Source organism: Mastigoproctus giganteus, chromosome 1 (genome assembly GCF_048544385.1).
Source record: "Mastigoproctus giganteus isolate SK-2022 chromosome 1, ASM4854438v1, whole genome shotgun sequence".
NCBI classification, from domain to species: domain Eukaryota; kingdom Metazoa; phylum Arthropoda; class Arachnida; order Uropygi; family Thelyphonidae; genus Mastigoproctus; species Mastigoproctus giganteus.
This window is the reverse complement of record NC_143575.1, coordinates 109,075,079-109,095,004: the sequence shown is the minus strand read 5'-3', so window position 1 is coordinate 109,095,004 and position 19,926 is coordinate 109,075,079. Positions and strand designations below refer to the sequence as shown.

The 19,926-nt window shown below is 36.7% G+C and overlaps 1 protein-coding gene across 3 annotated transcripts in view; it reads left to right on the top strand.

Moving 5' to 3' along the window:
- Positions 1–19,926, top strand: part of LOC150091094 (tRNA N(3)-cytidine methyltransferase METTL6) — a 70,468-nt gene that overhangs the window by 13,996 nt on the left and 36,546 nt on the right. Inside the window, exon 2 of one of the 3 annotated variants that reach the window (XM_090381808.1) lies at positions 3,212–3,256. The exons of 1 other annotated variant lie outside the window; for it this stretch is intronic. In XM_090381808.1, the coding sequence (XP_090237934.1) occupies positions 3,212–3,256 (45 nt within the window). Of the gene's footprint in view, positions 1–3,211; positions 3,350–19,926 lie in introns of all 3 variants that reach the window. One more of the 3 variants, XM_090381799.1, reaches the window with a different exon arrangement.

The following is a 19,926-nucleotide window of genomic DNA, read 5'->3' as shown; positions in this document are numbered from 1 at the left end:
TACTCAACCATCAGCCTTCCCTCCCCGTAGTGGGAGGGAAGGCTGATGGCAGTTTAACCAAGTAACCTATACCATCATGCAATTGGTATATTCATCCAGGTTTTTAGGCAGAAAAAAAAAAATTGCTATATTGCAAACAACTAATAGAATCCATTATTTATAATAGCTAAATATGCTTATATTGGATATGATAAAAATAGTAAATTTAGAACAGTCACAGAAGATGGTGCTGAAGAACTGAGGCCATCTTCTTTGGATATTTTCCATTGGATTTAAATCTGGGAATCATGCTTGATAAACTATTCAAGCAACTCTTTGCTCTTGCAGGTAGACTTTGCTTGGATCAGTTCTATGTGGAAAAGCATTGTTGTCAGTGAAAACTGATATTTTTCCACTGCTACATGTTTAAAGGCTTAATAAATGTATAAGATTCTTCTCTTTGCACATAAAACTATTAAGGGGTGCTTTGTTTGTAATTTGAGATCAATGTAACCATCCAGAAAAATTACCATATACAGGGTGTCTCAAAAATATTGGCACAAACATTTAGGAGAGGTAGGTAACATCTAAAGGATGTGAATCGCATAGGAACCCATAACCGGAAACGTCACGGGAAAGTAGTAGCAGACGCACAAGAAGCAGAAATGACACAAGACAGTAATTAGTGGCAAACATTTATTTGACATAATATTAACAATGGAGTACGAGATGGATGCATTTCATGATGTTACAACAGATGCTCGAAGGTTCCACCATGAGACGCAATGCATGCGTGACACTGACGCAGCATGGATTGGCGGACACGGTCAAACACACCTGGAGTTTCTTTGACAGTAGCAGTAGGCAGACGAGTCTCGCCATGAGATCCATTTCCGTCTCCATAGGCGATTCATACACGATAGATTTGAGGGCCCCCACAGAAAGAAATCAAGGCTCGATAAATCAGGTGAGCATGGGGGCCAGGCAACTGGTCCACAATGGCCAATCCATCGACGCCCAAAACACCTGTTCAATTGGTCACGAACACACCTTCCATAATGGGCAGGCGCCCCGTCATGTTGAAATCAAATGTTGCGTCTCACATTTGCTGGAACATTGTCAAGTAACCCTGGTAGAACTTGTTCAAAAAATATCCGATATTTAGTGGAGTTCATGCGGGATAGTAACAGGTATGGACCGACTAAGCAGTCACCGACCATACCTGCCCACACATTTACTGCGAAGCGATGTTGTGCCGCATGGGGGCGCACACCGTGTGGATTGTCGTGAGCCCACACATGAGCATTGTGCTGATTGAATAAGCCTTCCCGAGTGAAATAAGCCTCATCCGTGAACAAAACATAGGCTGGAAAATTCAAGTCTTGAACACTTTCTTGGAAAAACCACTGCGCAAAAGCCACACGTGCAGGATGATCTTGGGGGAGCAGTAACATTTTAATCAACACTCAATACTGAGTGTTGATTAAAATGTTTAACATGTTTTGTTCTGTGCCAGTGCTGGATTAAGGCACGGGCTAGCAGGGCCCTTGCCCGGGGAGGCATTCTTTAAGGGGCACCAAATTTTACGAATCATGAAAAAATATATATATATATAGCCTTAGTAAAGAGGGTGCCAAAATATCTTTCTGCCCAGAGCAAGAAAATACCTTGATCCAGCACTGTTCTGTGCTGTTAAATGTCTTTAGATCATATGCATAAACATTGCTTTTTTAGAGATTTTTAATGCATTGAATACTTTGGTCTCAGTGTATCAATTCCTGTAGTATACTACTCCCCACAATATTTAAAAGTGTGTGTGTGTGTGTGTGTGTGTGTGTGTGTGTGTGTGTGTGTGTGTGTGTGTGTGTGTGTGTGTGTGTGTGTGAGTGAGTGAGTGAGTGAGTGACAGAACTCTGGCTGTACTACACTTATTCTAGGTCCGAGCAAAATTGTCTTTGCCCAAAGTAAACGTTCTCGCAGTTGTGAGCTTGGAGAGATCAAGGGAATATCGATTGAAGGGTTGCTTGTGTTCAGTTTTCTATGTATTATTGAGGCAGATGCCAAGACCCCTATGATTGTACAAAGTATCATCTTACCACTTGCTTATTGCAGTGAGCTGCTAGTACCAGATTATGGTATCAAATTGGAGCAGTCTTTTAGTCATTCTTCTCTCTTCTGGTGATCATGCTTCAAGTCATTCTTCTGGTGATCTGGAATTTTCACCAAAGCTTTCATGTGATATTTCTGTTTGCTTTTAAACCTGAGCCTGGCACACTGGGTTGATGAGGCCCAAGACAAAATTTCAACAATTCATGCTTTATCTACTTTGTCCAAACAGCTGAAACTCTAAATAACTGTTTTTGAAAATGTCTTCTTTGATTTCTCCACTGAAAATTCCAGAAATCCCTATTAATTATTGCATAATTAGGAAAAAAATTCTGAATTTAATTCCTGAATTAAACCCTAATTATGTGCATATGTTGACTGGCATTTGTCATCCAATTATTGATAGCTCTCTGGCTTCTCAACATTGAAGCATGTCTGCTATCAAACTGTTACTGCACACACTTTACATTTAATGCAGCATGTGCTTCTGTTATTTGATAGGCTGATGTCCAGTTACACACACATTTGTTGAAGCATGCTGGTTTTCAGTTTGCATTTTGCTTGCCAACAGGTCTAAAGGGAGTTTTAATTTCAAAAATTAATTGAAAATATATGTTTTTAATATTAAAAATGGATTTTTCATAGTTATGTTCAGCAATGATTGAAAATAAAGGTAGTATCAAATAGTGAACAGTTTCGAATTATTTTTTGCTTATTTTTCAAATGCCCACATACATGTACAGAGGAAGATCAATCCTTTGCACAAATACTGATGGGAAAAGGATTGCTTATTTTAGAATTTAGTTGGATACAGTGCGGATAACCAAAACCTTAAGTGTGGCTTTGGTAAAACACAAAAGAGCAATTTGTTAACATGATTGATTGGATTCTAAGGAGGCAAGCATCTGTATAGACAAAACTGGTGTTTCAGTTCCATTCCATGTGAAAAAAATATGTATATATATATTTTAATTTTTGAAATCACTTTCTCATTATCCTAAACTTTGCTTTGTATGAATTGAAATATGGATAATGTTATGTATTAATTTGATTTACTGATAAAGATTTGTATTTTCTGGTTTGAAATTATTTAAGATGTCAATTTAATTTTTTAAATTCATTTTAGGAGGCTAATGACAAGAAACCATTGCTTTTAGAAGTTGGTTGTGGAGTAGGAAATTTTATCTTTCCTCTTATTGAAGAGAAAATTGATTTTTTCATATATGCATGTGATTTTTCTTCAAGAGCTATAGCTCTTATGAAGGTATAATTTTTATTTGTAGTAATATGAATATATTATGTTTACATTCAGCAGATATACCAGGTTAATTTTTGGTTAAAAAGTCAGAGTGGGCATTATTTGAATAAATTTTTATTCAAATAAAAATTATTCCTTATTTGTTATATATTATTAACTCATTACTCATTTATGTTATTCATTATTTTTATTCAACCTTTGAATGTATTATTACACATATTTCTTATAGATGTGTCCAAATAATAAATGTAATGTACCACATGGTTTAACTGAAGTCTTCAGTTAATTTTTACTCTTGTATTACAGAAACATAAGTTTCTGATTTTCATATATGACATCAATGAAGGGATACAGGATGTGATTTCAAAATTTGTAGAGATTGTGAAGATTGGGAGAGTAGTTAATGATCAGCACCAAACATTGCTCCTTTCAGAATAACTGGTATGTTTTAATGCAGCAAAATTCAACATCTTACACTTGAAGAATAGCAACCCCAGAATAACCTATACACTTGGTGGAATTGAATTAAAAACAGTAAAGGAAGAAAAGGATTTGGGAGTTAAAATACAATTGGACATGAAGTTTCCCGAGCAGTGTAGAGAGGCAGTAGAGTGTCCTGTGGTGCCATTTGGTGCCCAGCAGAGTGTCCTGTGGTGTTGTGGCTGTGATTTATTGAACATTTGGTTTGTAGAGAGGAGGTCATAATCTCACTGTATAGGCAATTGCAAGATCACACTTAGAATGCTGTGTCCAAATATGAAAACCACACATAAAAAAGATAATGAGCTTCTTGAAAAGGTCCATGTGCACATGCAACCCACTTGATGAGATCTTGAAAAGAGCACTCATATGAGGAAAGGCTTCAGATATGTGGGCTGCAGAACTTAAGAACTAGGCACCTTAGAAGGAATCTGATTGAGGTCTATAAGGCTCTGAAAGGAAAAAATGAATGAAGGTGAAATTTTCAGTTATAAATGACTCCAGAACTAGGAGCCATAAATTAAAATTATGAGGAAAGAGATTTTGACTGCATTGTAGGAAGTTTTCTTTTAGCCAGTGAATTGTTAATTACTAGATAAGTTATCTCCATGGATAGTTTGAGGTTGACAGCTGGGGTAAACTGAAAGGTTAGCTAGATAGTTACCTTTACGAGGAGGTAAGCACGTGGGCTTTTTAGTTTGTTATATTTTAATTTTTTATTATTATTTTATTTTATTTTTTTTTTGGGCCAGTGCAGCAAAAGCTGGTGATCTCCTTGCTCTATACAGTTAATAGTAATACAGAAAATGTGGAATATTGTTTTCTTTCTTTCTTCATCGACTATTTCATTTACATTTTGTTATAAATACCCCTCCCCCAAAAAAAATGTTTTTTGTTAATTACCATCTTTTTCTGTTGAAAGACTTATCTCCTTTATCTCCATGACTAGTCTGCCAAATTACATAAACTTACTTATGAAATTTTTGAGAAAAGGGGTGTATTGAAGTTGGAACTTACAGAAGATGGACTAGATTCAGCAACATATGTTATATATATACTAAAAAAAAAAAATGGGGATGGGATGGCATCAGTGAAGGATGGCTGCCAAAGCTGTAAACAAATGTTAAAAGAAACAATTTTTTCTTTTAATTTGTAATTATCATGCCCAGTAAACCATTATTTTGTCTAACACTGCAAATTAAACTGTATTTGAATGTTAAGAATAAAATTTATTTATTTGAATTTATTTAAAATTTATTTGAATGATAAATAATTACTAATCTTATTTTCTTAATTTGTTATTCAAAATGAAATTGTCATAGAAACCAAGAGGATATATACAAGTGAGCTGCAGCTAAACAATAATTATAAATTAATTTGTTCTGAAAGTAAAATGCTGTGTAAGAAAAGTGTAGCAATAGCATTTTAGAACTCGTTTGGAAAGAAGTTTAATTTGTTGGGGAGCATTATCAAGAGTTACGCAAGCAAAATTTAACATAGAAAAACTGGGTGATGAAATTTATCTTTGAAAAGGGATTCTTATTTCATCTTTTTTGGAACCACTTGGCAGTTCCAAAAAAGGAAGAAATAGGAATAGGAGAGTTCTTTGATATCTTAGAAATAACAGTAGAAACTTATGAGAAAGAAAGAAAGAATAGTATTGGCGGGAGATTTTAATAGCAGGGTAAGAGAGCACAATTGCATCTAGAAATATTTTATGAAAATTTGAAGAGAGAGGCAAACCTAACAATAATGGTAAATGTCTACTAGGATATTGTGCAAGTTGTGCACTCTTAATTACAAACATTATGTAGCATAAAAAAATCATCAAAAGTTTACTTGGAGTGAGCATAACAGAAACAAGAAAAACATACTTGACCATTTCATTACGAAAAAGGATCTTAAACAACTAATTGAAGGTACAAGGGTATATAGAGCATATAAGATTGGAAGTGATTATCACCTTGTATTGAGCAAATTAAAAATGACAGTGCCAAATAACAAGTATAAAAAAAGTGTTAGAACAGACAAAAATCAAAAAAAGCTCTTAGATTCGTGAAAATCCATTAAATACATAAATGCTTTTGCTCCAATATTAAATGGCATTTTCCTGATGGCAAATATTACTTTAGATGAGAAATGACAAAAAAATTAAGAAAACCATAATGACATAAACTACAAAAGAGGTGGTGTTTTTTTTTTTTTTTTTGTTTTTTTTTTGTGATGACTCCAATCTCAACAGATAGAGTTAGTATTGAGTAATCAAGGCATATTACTGCAACAAGGCCAAGAAAAGTTAAGCAGATGGTCTGACAAGTAGCAATTAAAGTTTAACATTGATAAATGCAAGGTCCTGCATATGAACAGCATAATCCGAGAATAACATAACAGTTGAGTGGTACCACACTCAATGTAAATGGGAATGAAAAGGACCTATGTAAAGTCTGACATGAAATTCTCCAAGCATTGCAAACAGGCTGCTAGGCCAATGCACTGAGTTCTTTCATTGATATACAGAAATTTTGCTAGCAGACACAAGATGGTTATTATAAATTCTCCAAGCGGTGCAAACAGGCTGCTAGGACAATGCACTGAGTTCTTTCAATGATATACAGAAATTTTGCTAGCAGAGACAAGATGGTTATGCTGTTGTATGAAGCATTGGTTAGACTGTACCTTGATTACTTATACAGATCTGAAACCTCATTTTAAGAAGGATGCGGAACTATTCGAACAGGTTCAAAGAAGAGCAACAAGATTAATAAAGGGCACAAAAGTTTATTCCTATTATTTTGTGCCCTTGGTGAGTGGTAGGAATAAAGTAGGAATACTGCAGCACTTGGAAACCAGACACCTGCAAGGTGACCCAGTTAAAGCATTTATGACTTTAAATGGATTGAGTAAACTAAATGATAGCATCCTTACTTTTTCTTAGACTGCACACATAAGAGAACATAAACTTAAAACGAAAATGGGTAGCTGCATATATGAAAATTTGCTCTCATTGAGAGAACAATTGATTGTTGTAATAAACTTCCATCTGGTATTATACAAGTGGATAACTATACAAGTTGGCAGCTATGCTTATATTGTGTATAGGCATATCTGCAAGCTCTCTGGATTTATGATCCTACTCTGTCTCACCATCATAGTATAGTTGGTGACAAAGAGTTTCTCAATCTTTTTGCCAAAATTCAGTTTTTCTCTGTCTTTTTCTTTCATGAAAACATAAATAAATAAAATAAAAAATTAGGCACTTTTAGTGAAATTGTATAAATAGAGAAAAAAGTGGTAGTGATAGCTATGAAAAATTTGCTATTTTTGTTTGCTGCAATTGTCAGTAATCAAAGTGATTTCAAATCGAAAGCAGCTTGCTCTCAGTGTCAACATTGGAAAATGACTGTACAGAAGAGGGTATAACATTGGACATCTTCCACTGAAGAAGCCGAACGCATGTGGGATTTCTTTAAAAAACTATCTGGCACTTAGTGTTGATAATGTACCTATTATGGTAGTCCTAAAAACTGGAGCAGCAAGGCTATTAAAAGAGAAGAGTGAGCACATTGTTGTAACTGGCTGTTCTTGTCATCTTATTAATTTGTATCTTGAGAAGGTAACTGCATGCCTTCCTGTGAAAGTGGATAAATACTTGGAAGACATTTAATATTATCTAGACAGAAATGCTAAAAGGAAAGATAGATTTAAATAATTTCAACTGGTGAATGCTGAGGAAGTAAAAAAAAGATTTTTAAGCATGAGTGTACTCATTGGCTGCCTTTGGTTAAATGTGTAACTAGACTGACAGAACAGTGGTAATCTTTGATCTGTTTAAATAAGAGGTTAGAATTGGTGAGAGAAGTAATATGAGCACTTTCAAAGTTGCTAAATCAAAAAGGACAACAAGGATTGCCAGTGAGTGGCACTGACTTGTGTTAAAATACAGTTCATGATCCAGACGTTTTGAAAGAAGAATCAAGAATTGATGAACTTAAGAAAAAAAAAATTTTGAATTACAAGCCTTCTGGTGAAAGGAATCCTAAACAGGCCAAGCAAGCTGATAATTCTAGGCATGTTATCCTTAATTGTGCAGAGTATAGATTCCTCAAATAGAAACTGGGGCCACTAAACCTTATATGAGGCTCAGCATGGGCTGCATATTGACTTGGCTTGGAAGCTTTAATGCAGTTGTACATAAACGTTATAACCTGATTTCGACCCTGAAGTTAAGTTCAGTTAAATTCCCCGTAATATCTTCAACAAAAGCCAAATCCTGAAACCAGTTCTTATCATTAAGTTGTTCTGCTGACTCTCCTTTCATTTCTAAAAACAAGTGCTGCATTATGCATGCTCTTTATACTTAAAGGGCATGTGTAAACCAAGGTAAAAAGAGAATTTTATGATTTTTATTTTTAAAATGAAATACCTGTGTTTTATTGTATTTTTATTATTCTGTTGAATATTTCCCAATTAAATTTTAATCTTATCCGGACCATACTCAGGAGTGTTGTGGCCCACATACAGCCTGTGGGCCTTGTGTTTGACACCTCTGGTGTAGAGAGCCTTTTAATGTTTTTATGGTAAATTTATTTTACCAGTAGTTTCAAATCTTCCATGTCCATTATGGAAATTAATTACCATAGCAGACTAAAGCAAATGGATGATTCTGACTTTGTCATAGGCATTTCTAAGGTCATGGAGAGTGTAAAACAAAAGAAGATTCTGTGCTTTTTGTTCCACAAGGAAGTACTTTATGGCTGCATGTGATTACATAGTGCATAAATTATCATTGAAAAATGTTCTTATGCCGAGGTAGCACAAATTTCATGAATTGGTAGTGCATCATTTTCAAATTTGAAATTTTTTGTGGTTAAATTTCCAGTGCTTCTTGGTGTCATTAAAAATAAAGAAATAGGTGAAGCAATAGGTATTTTGAAGCATCAGTTTTGTCAGTTTCATTGTGAGACCTTGACTGCTATTACAAAAGAAGAGGGGCACCTCCGTAGCCAGGTGGGAAGGAGCAGCAAGTGTGTAGCACACGCTTCTTGATTAGACCCGGGTTCGAGCCCATCACCACCAAATATGGAGGATGCGGAAAGGTCAGGGAATGACCACTGCATATCCTGGAGCAATATGGCCTTAGTTGCTAATGCTCCTAAAAACCAAATAACAAACAACAAACAAAAGAAGAAAACTGATGTACAACAGTCCTTGCTTGGAGAACTGACAAGTGTACAAGAAAGCTTGAAGTACACTGGTGTTCAAAGAAAGTGCATCACTTTGGAATTTCACATTTCTAACCCTTTTTTGCGATGGTATGTTACATTAATGGTTAAGGCAAAGCTAAGTAATATTTGACAGGTGCTCTCAAAATATTCCAAAATGAGCATTTGCAACCTTTATACAACAGTTTTGGTAAATGTGACAACTATGGCTGAAATGTTATCAGAAGCCCTCAGTTTGCTTCAGTTTATCATTTTAAATGGAAAACAGAATGAAAAGTTCCCCAGGTGCAAACTGATAATTAGTTTAACCGCCTCTGGCCCTAATGACAACAGCACACCGCTGAGGCATTGACAAGAGCAACTTCTGAAGATAATCAACTGATAGGTCATGGTTCCAAACATAAATTATGGCTTCCTGAAGTTCACAAAGGGTCTTTGGTTTCTTTCTGGCAACTGCAGATTCCACGTGATGCCAACAGTTCTCTATATGATTCAGGTCCGGGCTGTTTCCTGGTAACAGTTGTAATGGACCATTCTTCCGACCATTTTTACCCCCTGTAACAAATATAAACACATTACTGTTGAACCTCTAATGCAGAAATGAAGCTAAAGTAACTACAGAAGTGCCTACTTACACTTTTTGCCTGATGACAAGGAGCAGAGTCATCCTGAAAGATGCAGTTACTTGGCAGGTTGAAATGGTCTCTAATGGTTGGCAGCAATATAGGCAGGTATCCATTGGCATTTACGAAACCTTTTATAAATTGCAGGTGACCTACTCCGTGATACGAAATGCACCCCCATATCATTTGGCTGATAGAGAATTTCACTGTAGACACCATTCAGTCTAGATGGTATTCTTCACCATGTCTGTGGCGAATCGTTTGTCTCCCATCAGAGCCATGCAGGTTGAATTTCTTCTCGTCCGACAAAATAACTGACTTCCACTGCTCGGGGATCCATTTGACATGCTTCTTACAGCAAATTAATCGGGCCTTTTTCGTTTTTTGTGTTGTTCTAAGAAGAAGGAGGGGCTTCTTCTTAGAACAATGGGGTACAAGTCAGTTTTTGAAGTGGTGTCTTCTGACTGTTACTGCACTTGCTACCACTCCTGTATGTTCTTCCCATTCTCTTTTCAGCTCAGATGAAGAAGCTTTACAGTTTTTAAGACATACGTGCTTCAAAATGTGGTCCTGTTTTGGCGTAGAGACTCATTTGTGCCCAGTTCCTTTTTTCCTATCAGCAGAACCAGTATTCTTGAATTTGGAAAGAAATGTACTTGCTGTTGATTACAAGACACTCTATAAGCAATATGATGGGAAGAACATCCTCATGTAAAGCAACAATAGCACTCTTTCTTCATGGCGTCAACTGCATGTAACTCGCCATCCTGACACAAGCAAGGAATGAATGCAACTCTTGCTGAATGTGCTTGTATAGCCGAAAGTAACAGCTGATGCAATATTACGTCATCACCTACATGTGTCAATCTTATCTGATGCAATCTGTAAGAATATTGTCATATACTTATGTTATTTGGACAACAATTGCAATTTTAAGGGGTGATGTACTTTCTTTGAACACCAGTGTACAAATGTATAACAGATTATCCCAATTAATTCTTGAAATTTTAACAATTCATCATAGCAGTGTTGAGTGTGAGAGAATATTTAAGAATAAAGGCTTAAGTTTTGCAAATTACAGTGTCTGGAGACTAGGCACCTGCGAGGTAATCTGATTGAGGTGTATAAAGCCTTGAATGGTTTGAGCATGCTCAATACTGATGGGATTCTTCCTCTTACTCAGAATAGTCACCGCCTAAGAGGGCATAAATTCAAATTGAGGAAAGACAGTTGTAGGATAGATGTGCGGAAGTTTGCCTTTAGCCAGCAGGTGGTTGATTGCTGGAACAAACTTCCACATCTGTCGTAGAAGTTGATAGCTTAAATGGATTTAAGGCAGAACTAGACAAACATTTGGAGCTAGTGGATGGGTGAAATGAGAAGGGGGGGGGGGTGTTTTTTTTTTTTTTTTTTTTATTTTGGCTGTTGCTATATAAGCATGCTTTCTTGCATCATGTGCCCTTGCTAATGCTAATACAGTGGAAAATCTCGTTAATGCAAAGTTCAAGGGACCTAAATTTTCAAGTTTTGTAGTAACAAGGTCCCCCAAAAGTGTCAATATAATAAAAACTAATAATAATATCAAAAATTAAATTAATAAAATAAAATAATAAAAACAAAAGCCTTGTCTAACAATACAGTAATAGGAATAACATTTTTTTTTAAAGATTTTATTTGTAAGATAAACTAAGATAAAATATTATGGAAATGAAAGCAATATTAATGGAAATGAAAATATTGTACAGTATATATTTTGACATATAAAATATTTTAGTATTACAGTAAAAAGAATTACAATCTTAATATAAAAGGAGACATACAAACCATTAACTTTTTAATAAATTAATCTAATTTAAAGAAAGAATCCAATGTCGTTTGCACAGTTTTTGTCTTAAATGCATTTTTAACTACAGCACAGACATTATCAAATGCAACAGTTGTTTATTTATCAACTGGCCTGCTGGCCAACACATTCTCTATTATGTTCAATGCATTTTGGGCATCTTTTTTAGATGGCAGTATGCGTGCTTCTTCACTTTCGTTGTTGCTTGTAACAAAAACATCATCGTTTTGTTTGGTGCCCAGCAGCTCTTCTGGTGTTGGCATTGCAGTGGGTAGCAACTCCATCATCCACCTGCACAAACTCTTCAAATTTGCCAACAAAATCCATATGCTCTTTCAAATTCGTTCATTCCTCACTGTTGCTATCATATTTGTCTACTGGACCATGTTTTTCGATGATGTTCTCTCCAAATCCACTCTTTCTGAAGCAGTTGATTATTACACTTTATGTAATACTTTCCCAAGCAATAACAAGATTACGGATAGTATCCAAGACATTCCAATTTGGTTGCAAATGTTCCCTCCTATGTTGCTGATCAAGTACCTTATCAAGTGTATGCTCTCTTGAGGTTATAAATAATGCCTTGATCCAGTGGTTGCATTAAACTGGTGGTATTTGGGGGAAGGGCTAAAAACAACAGCCATATATTTGTCAACTTAAGCGTCTTGGCAGAATGTGCTGAACAACAGTCTAGAATCATAAAAATGTTCCATGTTCCTTTTTTTGAAGCCATTCTTCTGTCCAATTTTGATAACCAAGACTGAAAAATTTTGACCGCAAGCCAAGCCCTTCTATTGGCCTCATAATCACAGGGAAGTTGGTTAACTGCTTTAAAACATCTTCGCTTGGAAAACTTACTAATCACAACTGAGCATAGTTTTGTACTGCCATCTGAATTGCAGCATAACAGAACAGAACAGTGAGTCTTTGTTTACTTAATTTTCCACCATGACAAGACTCTCCTCAAACAGCAAATGTTTTGTTTGGCAGCAAATTATAAAATAAACTTGTCTCGTCAAGATTAAAAATATGCTTTGCCTCATATTTTTCAAGGATGGACTGCACAGAACACAACCAGTCTGCAGCCTTTTCTTTGTCGACTAATACAGACTCACACGAACATTTCGCGAAACCAAATTATTCCTGTCTTTAAATCTTTGGAGCCAGCCACTGCTGCATTTGAAGTCTCTAATCCCATGTTGCTGAGCTAGATAATTTGCCATTTCTTGCAAAATTGGACCTGATATTGGCAAATTAGATGCATGCATTTGTTGGTACCACTCGAAAAGTTGTTTCAAACTCCTCGTGTTTTGCACCATGAATTTGTTTCCTGTTTTTCATTGCTGCTCCAGCACTTTTTCAAGTCTCTTTCGGTTTTTCAGTATTGTAGATAAAGTAGGTAAAGGGATGTTGTATTCCTTTGCAATATTCATTTTGCTTCTTTCCATCCTATCAGCCTCTTGTACAGGGTGGCCATTGAAAGGCTGAAGGGTTTGAAAAAGTCATAACTTGTTCATTTTTAATCTCTTTTATTTTCTTTTTTTACAGGTTATAGAGCATCCCTTGGAGATTAAAATGGCTATGTATGATGTCCAGCAACGAGTAAAACTCATTGGGTTTTTCTATTCCAGTGAAAGATCAATTATTGAAACTCAGAGAAAATACTGGCAACATTTTAAAGTCCTCCTAGCGATAACATGATTTGGAACCTAATCGCCCGGTTTGAAAGAACTGGATCAGTCGGCGATCTTCCGGGAAGAGGTCCTAAGTGCACTGACGCAGCGGTGGAAGCTGTACGGCAGAGTGTCCTTGAGGATCCATCGGCCTCTACCCGTCGTCGCTCTGCTCAACTAGGCATAGCCAGAACATCGCTTCAGAAGGTTCTGAAAGGGTAGTCAGTCTTTCGGTGGCCACATTTTAATCTCCAAGGGATGCTCTATAACCTGTAAAAAAAGAAAATAAAAAAGATTAAAAATGAACAAGTTATGACTTTTTCAAATCCTTCTTTCAGTGGCCACCCTATATAATTTTTAGTTTAATTTCCAGGCTTAATTCTGTCCATCTACGTTTTTTTGCCATAACACTGCTAGATAAGATTTAATATAAACAAATTTTAAATTAATTTAAAGACACAAGTTCCTAAAAAGACATCAGCTAAGATAAAATGGTACAAAAAATAAATTGCTGTATATGCCAGCAAAAGACTCTGAACTGGGGTAACAATTGCAATTGACCTTATTCCTGTAGAGAGTGAGGGAGTGCATGTAAACAACTTTGAAAAACTTTTTATTCTTTTGTTAATTTAACAACTCATCCTTCAGAAAGATGTTTTTCAGAGTGCACTTGACGTCGTAGCTACCATAAACTGCTTTTGTTTACAGAAAACTAATTTCTAACAAGTCAGTGCCATACTTCGGGAAGTAGGGAGCCAGGTGGCTGGGGACAATAATCCGATCTCTCTGCCAAGATCTGTATTAAACATACAAAATGACAATATTTATTTCTCACTGGGTGAAAAAGAACTTTGTAATACATATTAACCGAATTTTGTAATAAGCGAATATACCTACATAGAAAAGCCTATCCTTTCGCAGGAGAATGGTATGTGCTTCATATAAATGAGTACTTTGTATAAACCGAGTTTGTATTAACAAGATTTTACTGTTATGCCAATGTTTTAATACACTTTGATTACCTATATGGTACCAATTATACTCTTACAGCAGTAATTAGATTACAGACTGATGTAATGTTTAATATACAATTGATGGCATTAATCTGATCTGATGTACATTATATATATATATATATATATAACACCACTGACAGAACCCTACAAACTGTTCTGGCATTATATATATAGAGAGACCTAGGGGTAATTGTAAAGTCTGATATGAAGTTCTCTGAGCAATGTGTGTGTATATATATATATATATATATATATATATATATATATATGACAAAAAGTTAATATCAGTGTATTTGTGTATTTGGTAAGGGAGTTGAGCTATCAGGTGTAATAACTATGGAAGAATTGAGAGAATCTGTAAGCCAAAAAAAGAAAAATACTAGAAATAAAATGCAGTTAATAATTATTGTAAGTACCTAAAGCTGTTGATCTTAGGACTTTTAACTACTTCGTCAGGGGATCGGCAGCGGAAATCATAGGAGCCACTGCAATAAGCCAGGTCTCTGTTATGATGTACACGTAAAAGGTATAAGTATACATCATAGCTGACCTGACAGAGACCAGAAGGAAGAATAAAAGAATAAATAAACTTTAAAAAATGATAAGTTCGTGCCAATAGAATCCTGTGGAAAAAGAAGAATGAAATATAAAATCAAAGAAATCTAAGAGATGGGGCAAAACAAGAAAACTTACTGTCTGTATGGACTGGATGACAATGAAAGTTAGTGGTGACTGAAGGAGAGAGAGCTGAGTGTTCACGTGTGGTGTATATATGTGTCAGTTGGAGTAGCCCTGTGGGGGGGGGGAAGGTGTGAATTCATAAACAGGAACTGTACCCGTGTGATGGAGAAGCGAGCAATTAAACAGATGAGGCAAAAAGCCAGCAGAAGGAGAAACAAAAACTAACAAAGTAGTGTGGAAAAGACACTAAACTTCATAATAGAAGAAAACAAGTAGTGATAGTAGAGAAATAGCATTTTGATATTGCTTTTGGCCAGCATAATTTCTCACAAGAAATAAAATGTAGCAAAAAAGAACAGCAGAAAGTAATTGGAATGGAGGTGAATAAAGTAGTGCTCAGGCTGTCCGGGGTTGCAAACTCGTACCACAGTTGGTTCCTGGACGGATGACTGGACAATTGCCTCATGTGTTTAAGTCAATAATGGCAATGTTAAAGAAATCAAAATAATATTTTGATTGACTTAGTTCTAAATATCATATTAGTAGACTAACTTCCTTTACATTCAGGCTTGTACATATTGTATTGTTTTATACCCCCATGACTGTCGTGTCTCACAGTGTGGAAAGCTCATGCCCACGGATTGTCTATATACGGGGGTATCATGTCATTTGTCTTGCCTGTCTTCGTTTTTGTTTATTTTTATTTTTGATCTTAAAAATATTATTTTGATTTCTTTAACATCGCCATTATTGACTTAAACACGAGGCAATTGTCCAGTCATCTGTCGAGGGACCAACTGTGGTACGGGTTTGCCACCCTGGACAGCCCGAGCACCACTTTATTCACCTCCATTCCAATTACTTTCTGCTGTTCTTTTTACTACATTTTATTTCTCGTGAGCAATTAGGCTGGCCGAAAGCAATATTGAGATGCTATTTCTCTACTATCACTACTTGTTTTCTTCTATTACAAAAGTTTAGTGTCTTTTCTACACTACTTTGTTAGTTTTTGTTTCTCCTTCTGCTGGCTTTTTGCCTCATCTGTTTAATTTCTCACTTCCCCGTCACACGGGTACAGTTCCTGTTTATGAATTCACACCTTTCCCTCCCTACTCCAACTGACACATATGTACACTGCATGTGAACACTCAGCTCTCTCCTTCAGTCACCATTGGCTTTCAACATCTTCCGGTCCATACAGACAGTAAGTTTTCTTGTTTTTCCCCATCTCCTAGATTTCTTTGATTTTATATTTCATTCTTCTTTTTCCACAGAATTCTATTGGCATGAACTTATTTATTTATTATTATTGATGTTTTTATAGAGTGCCCTACTGTGACACCTTATGTTTGTTGAGATGTCTAAAAATTGGAACAATGTGGAAAGGTTAGTGATAGATCTAACTATAGAGAATGAAAAGTTGAGAACAAAATTAAATAATCTTAATGTTGAGAGGAAACAACAAAATGTCTTGCCAACCGTTTCGGCTCCCACCTATGCGGGTGTGTTGCCTTAGGCGCTGGCAAACACTCTCAGAGTGATGTTAACTTACCAGATGTTCAAACAAAGTACGTACTCATAGTTAAAGCAAATGCAGATAGTAATTGTAAAACTAGTGAGGAAGTTAAACCTGAATTTAAAAAATTAAAGATTAAATCAATAAGAAAAATAAGAGAAAAGGGAGTTCTAATCGAAACTGACAACAGCAAGGATCTAAATAAACTTAAATCCTGCCCTAAGTTTAAGGAGTTAAAATTTTCTGTGGATTCCCCTAAAAAATTAAATCCCACTGTCATAATATATATCAGGCGCCTCCGTAGCCAGGTGGGAAGGAGCCGCAGTGCATAGCACACGCTTCTTGATTAGACCGAGGTTCGAGCCCATCACCACCAAATACGGAGGATGCGGAAAGGTCGGGGAATGACCACCGCATATCCCGGAGCAATATGGCCTTAGTTGCTAATGCTCCTAAAAACCAAATAACAATCATAATATATGACTTTTTTTTTTTTTTTTTTTTTGCTAGTTGCTGGCGCATCGGCTTCTGTGGCCATAATGCACCTCCCGAGGTTTTTGCAGTACTTTGATCCAAGCCCGAGGCGGGATTCGAACCCGCGACCTTTGGGTTGCCAGGCACTTTACCCACCTGGCTAGCCCGGTCGGCAATATATGACGTAACTAAAGATGTCAGTGACTCTGATTTTCTGGAGGACTTATTCAATAAAACCTTGTGAATCATGGGATTTCCCAGGAATATTTCGAGCTTGTTAAGGTTCGCTTTAAAATCAGGTCTCGGAACAAAAACAATCAACATTGGGTTCTTGAGATCCCAAATAAAATTACGAAATTGTTCTTGGCTTCAAATTGCAAGGTTTTTGTTGGATGGTCTGTCCGTGGTATGAAGGATTTTTTCACAGCATCACGCTGTTTTAAATGTCTTAGCTGTGGACACTCGGCTAAAAACTGCCACCAGTCCGAGTTTACCTGCGGACATTGCGGTGACCTGTGTCATCAAATTCAAGACTGTCCTAAAATGGAGGAACTTGCTGTTTGCCAAAATTGTCAGCTTAAGAAGAGGAATGCGGACCATTCCTTGAAAGACATTGAGTGCCCTGAATATGTGAAAGCCCAAGAAGTAACAAAAATTCGGACCGACTTTACCTAACTCTGGAATGTCTTATGTATATACTTTACAGTTAAATTGTCAACGATCTTTATCGTTGAAAATTTAACAATTTTAAGTGATCTTTCTAAGTTAATGGTCCAACACCAATTTCAACTTTTAGGGTTACAAGAACTGTATTCTTATAAGGGTGTGGTCAAGGGCCTCCCTCTCAGTTGTCGCATTATTTCTTCAAACCCTGTTACGGTCGGTGACCGGGGTAAAGCCACTACCAGGCTTTGGGCCGCCCTGGTGGTTGCTGACCCCCTCATTACTGTAACAAAAATTTCTAGTCTTTGCACCACACATGCTTGGAAAGCTGTTTTGGAAAAATTTATGTGTTTTCTCTGTATGCCAATGTAGTCAGGCCAGCAGGCCATAGAGCCATTTCTAAATTACATGGAAGACGTTTTGATCCATTTATCTGGTTTTCCCGTCATTTTTATTATGGATGCTAATGCTCACTCCCAGCTTTGGAATAGCTCTACTACAGACTCTAAAAGTGAGCTTTTGGAGGAGCTTATTCAGTCCAATAACCTCACTCTGTGGAATACCCCAGGCCATCCGCCTACTTTTGTTTCTTCTCTGGGTCAATCTTATATTGACATTACCCTTTCAAACTCTACTCTTGGTTATGGCATTTCCAACTGGCTTAGCCATACTTCGTGTTGCTCGAGCGACCACAATGTCATCACTTTTATGATCAGTCTAAGCAACAATCCTAGGGTTATCAGGTGCTGTTTTGACTTCCCGCAGTTTAAGACAAAACACATTGATTGGAATATCTTTGATGTAAAGGTTCGTGAGCTTATTTCAGAAGAAATAATTGTCCAACCTGGCTTGCTCCCTGCTGATATGCAGGTTTCTACGGTTCAAGAGATTCTAATCACCGTCTGTGAGTCCACTCTAAAAAATAAAAAATGAAAAATGAACAGTGTTTCATGGTGGACCCCAAATCTCACAATTCTCAGAAGAAACTTACAAAATGCTCATCGTAATTTTCAGAGAGCAGAGAGTGCTAACAGGCCCAGAGATGAGATTGACAGACTTGATGAGTTGTATAAATCCAATAGAAGGAGTTATTTCAATACCATTTTCCAAGAGAAGAAACTTGCCTGGGCAAGGTTTGTTCAGCATAACGTAAATGAAGATCCGTGGGGATTACCCTACAAACTTGTTACTAACAAGGTTCATCCTGGCGATATTCTTTCTTCTATTATTGTAAATGGTAATGAAACTCTGGACTGGAGTTTGTCCATTAATGCTATCATGGACGGCTTGCTCCATGAGGACACTGCCTCCTGTGAAAACACCATCCAAACTACAATGAGATTATATCATTTATCTTACCAAGGCCCCAAACCGAAGCTCCTTTTACAGATACTGAGTTGGAATCTGCTATCTCAACCTTGAGGAATGGTAAATGTCTTGGACAGGATCTCCTTGAGGTTTCTGTACTTAAAAGATTTTGGAAAAATTGCCCATTAATTATATTAAATCTTTTGAATGCTTGTCTGTCTTCGGGATTATTCCCACTGGCTTGGAAACAGGCTAGACTTAAAACTTCTGCTTAAGTCCTTTGACAAACCCTCCAATGATCCAGCCTCTTACAGGCCCATTGCACTGCTGCCCATCCTTGCCAAAGTCTTGGAAGAATTAATTGTTTCTCGTCTTCTAAATTACTATTTAGACAGTAACCTAAGTTCCCCACTTCAATTTGGCTTTACACATGGAAGGTCTTCTGTTGATGCTATTTGTCAGGTTTTGAGTTCTGTTCAAAATTCCAATTCTAAATATGTCCTCGGTCTCTTTGTTGATTTCCAAGGGGCATTCGACACTGTTTGGTGGCTGAGTGTCCTGGCAAGGTCCAGAGAGGCCAGGGTCTCTGCTCCTATTTAGTGTCTCCTTTCGAATTACTTTGGTTCTCGCAGCATCACAGTTTTCTCAGGATTCTGCTGTCTCCAGATCTGTTTCTAGGGGCTGCCCTCAGGGTTCTGTTCTTGGCCCTGTGTGCTGGAACATGGTCCTTGATGGGTGGCTCTCAGTTGATTTAGACAATATCCTTCAGACAGCTTACGCAGACGACCTTGCTATTCTGATTTTTGGTAATTCCTGCTGAGAGCTAGAGTGCAGAGCAAATGAAGTTCCAGAGGACTTGAATATCTGGTGTCAAACACAAACTTCAAATCTCGACTAATAAAACAAAATAAATGTTGCTAAAGGGCTCTCTTGATGTGAATAGACCACCTGTTATTAAGTTGAATGGAGAAAGGATTAGGAGTGCTCGGCAGCATAAATACTTAGGAATTTATTTTGATGAACATCTTAATTTTAATTACCATGCAAAATATGTACTTCAGAAAATAAAAGCTATGACCTATAC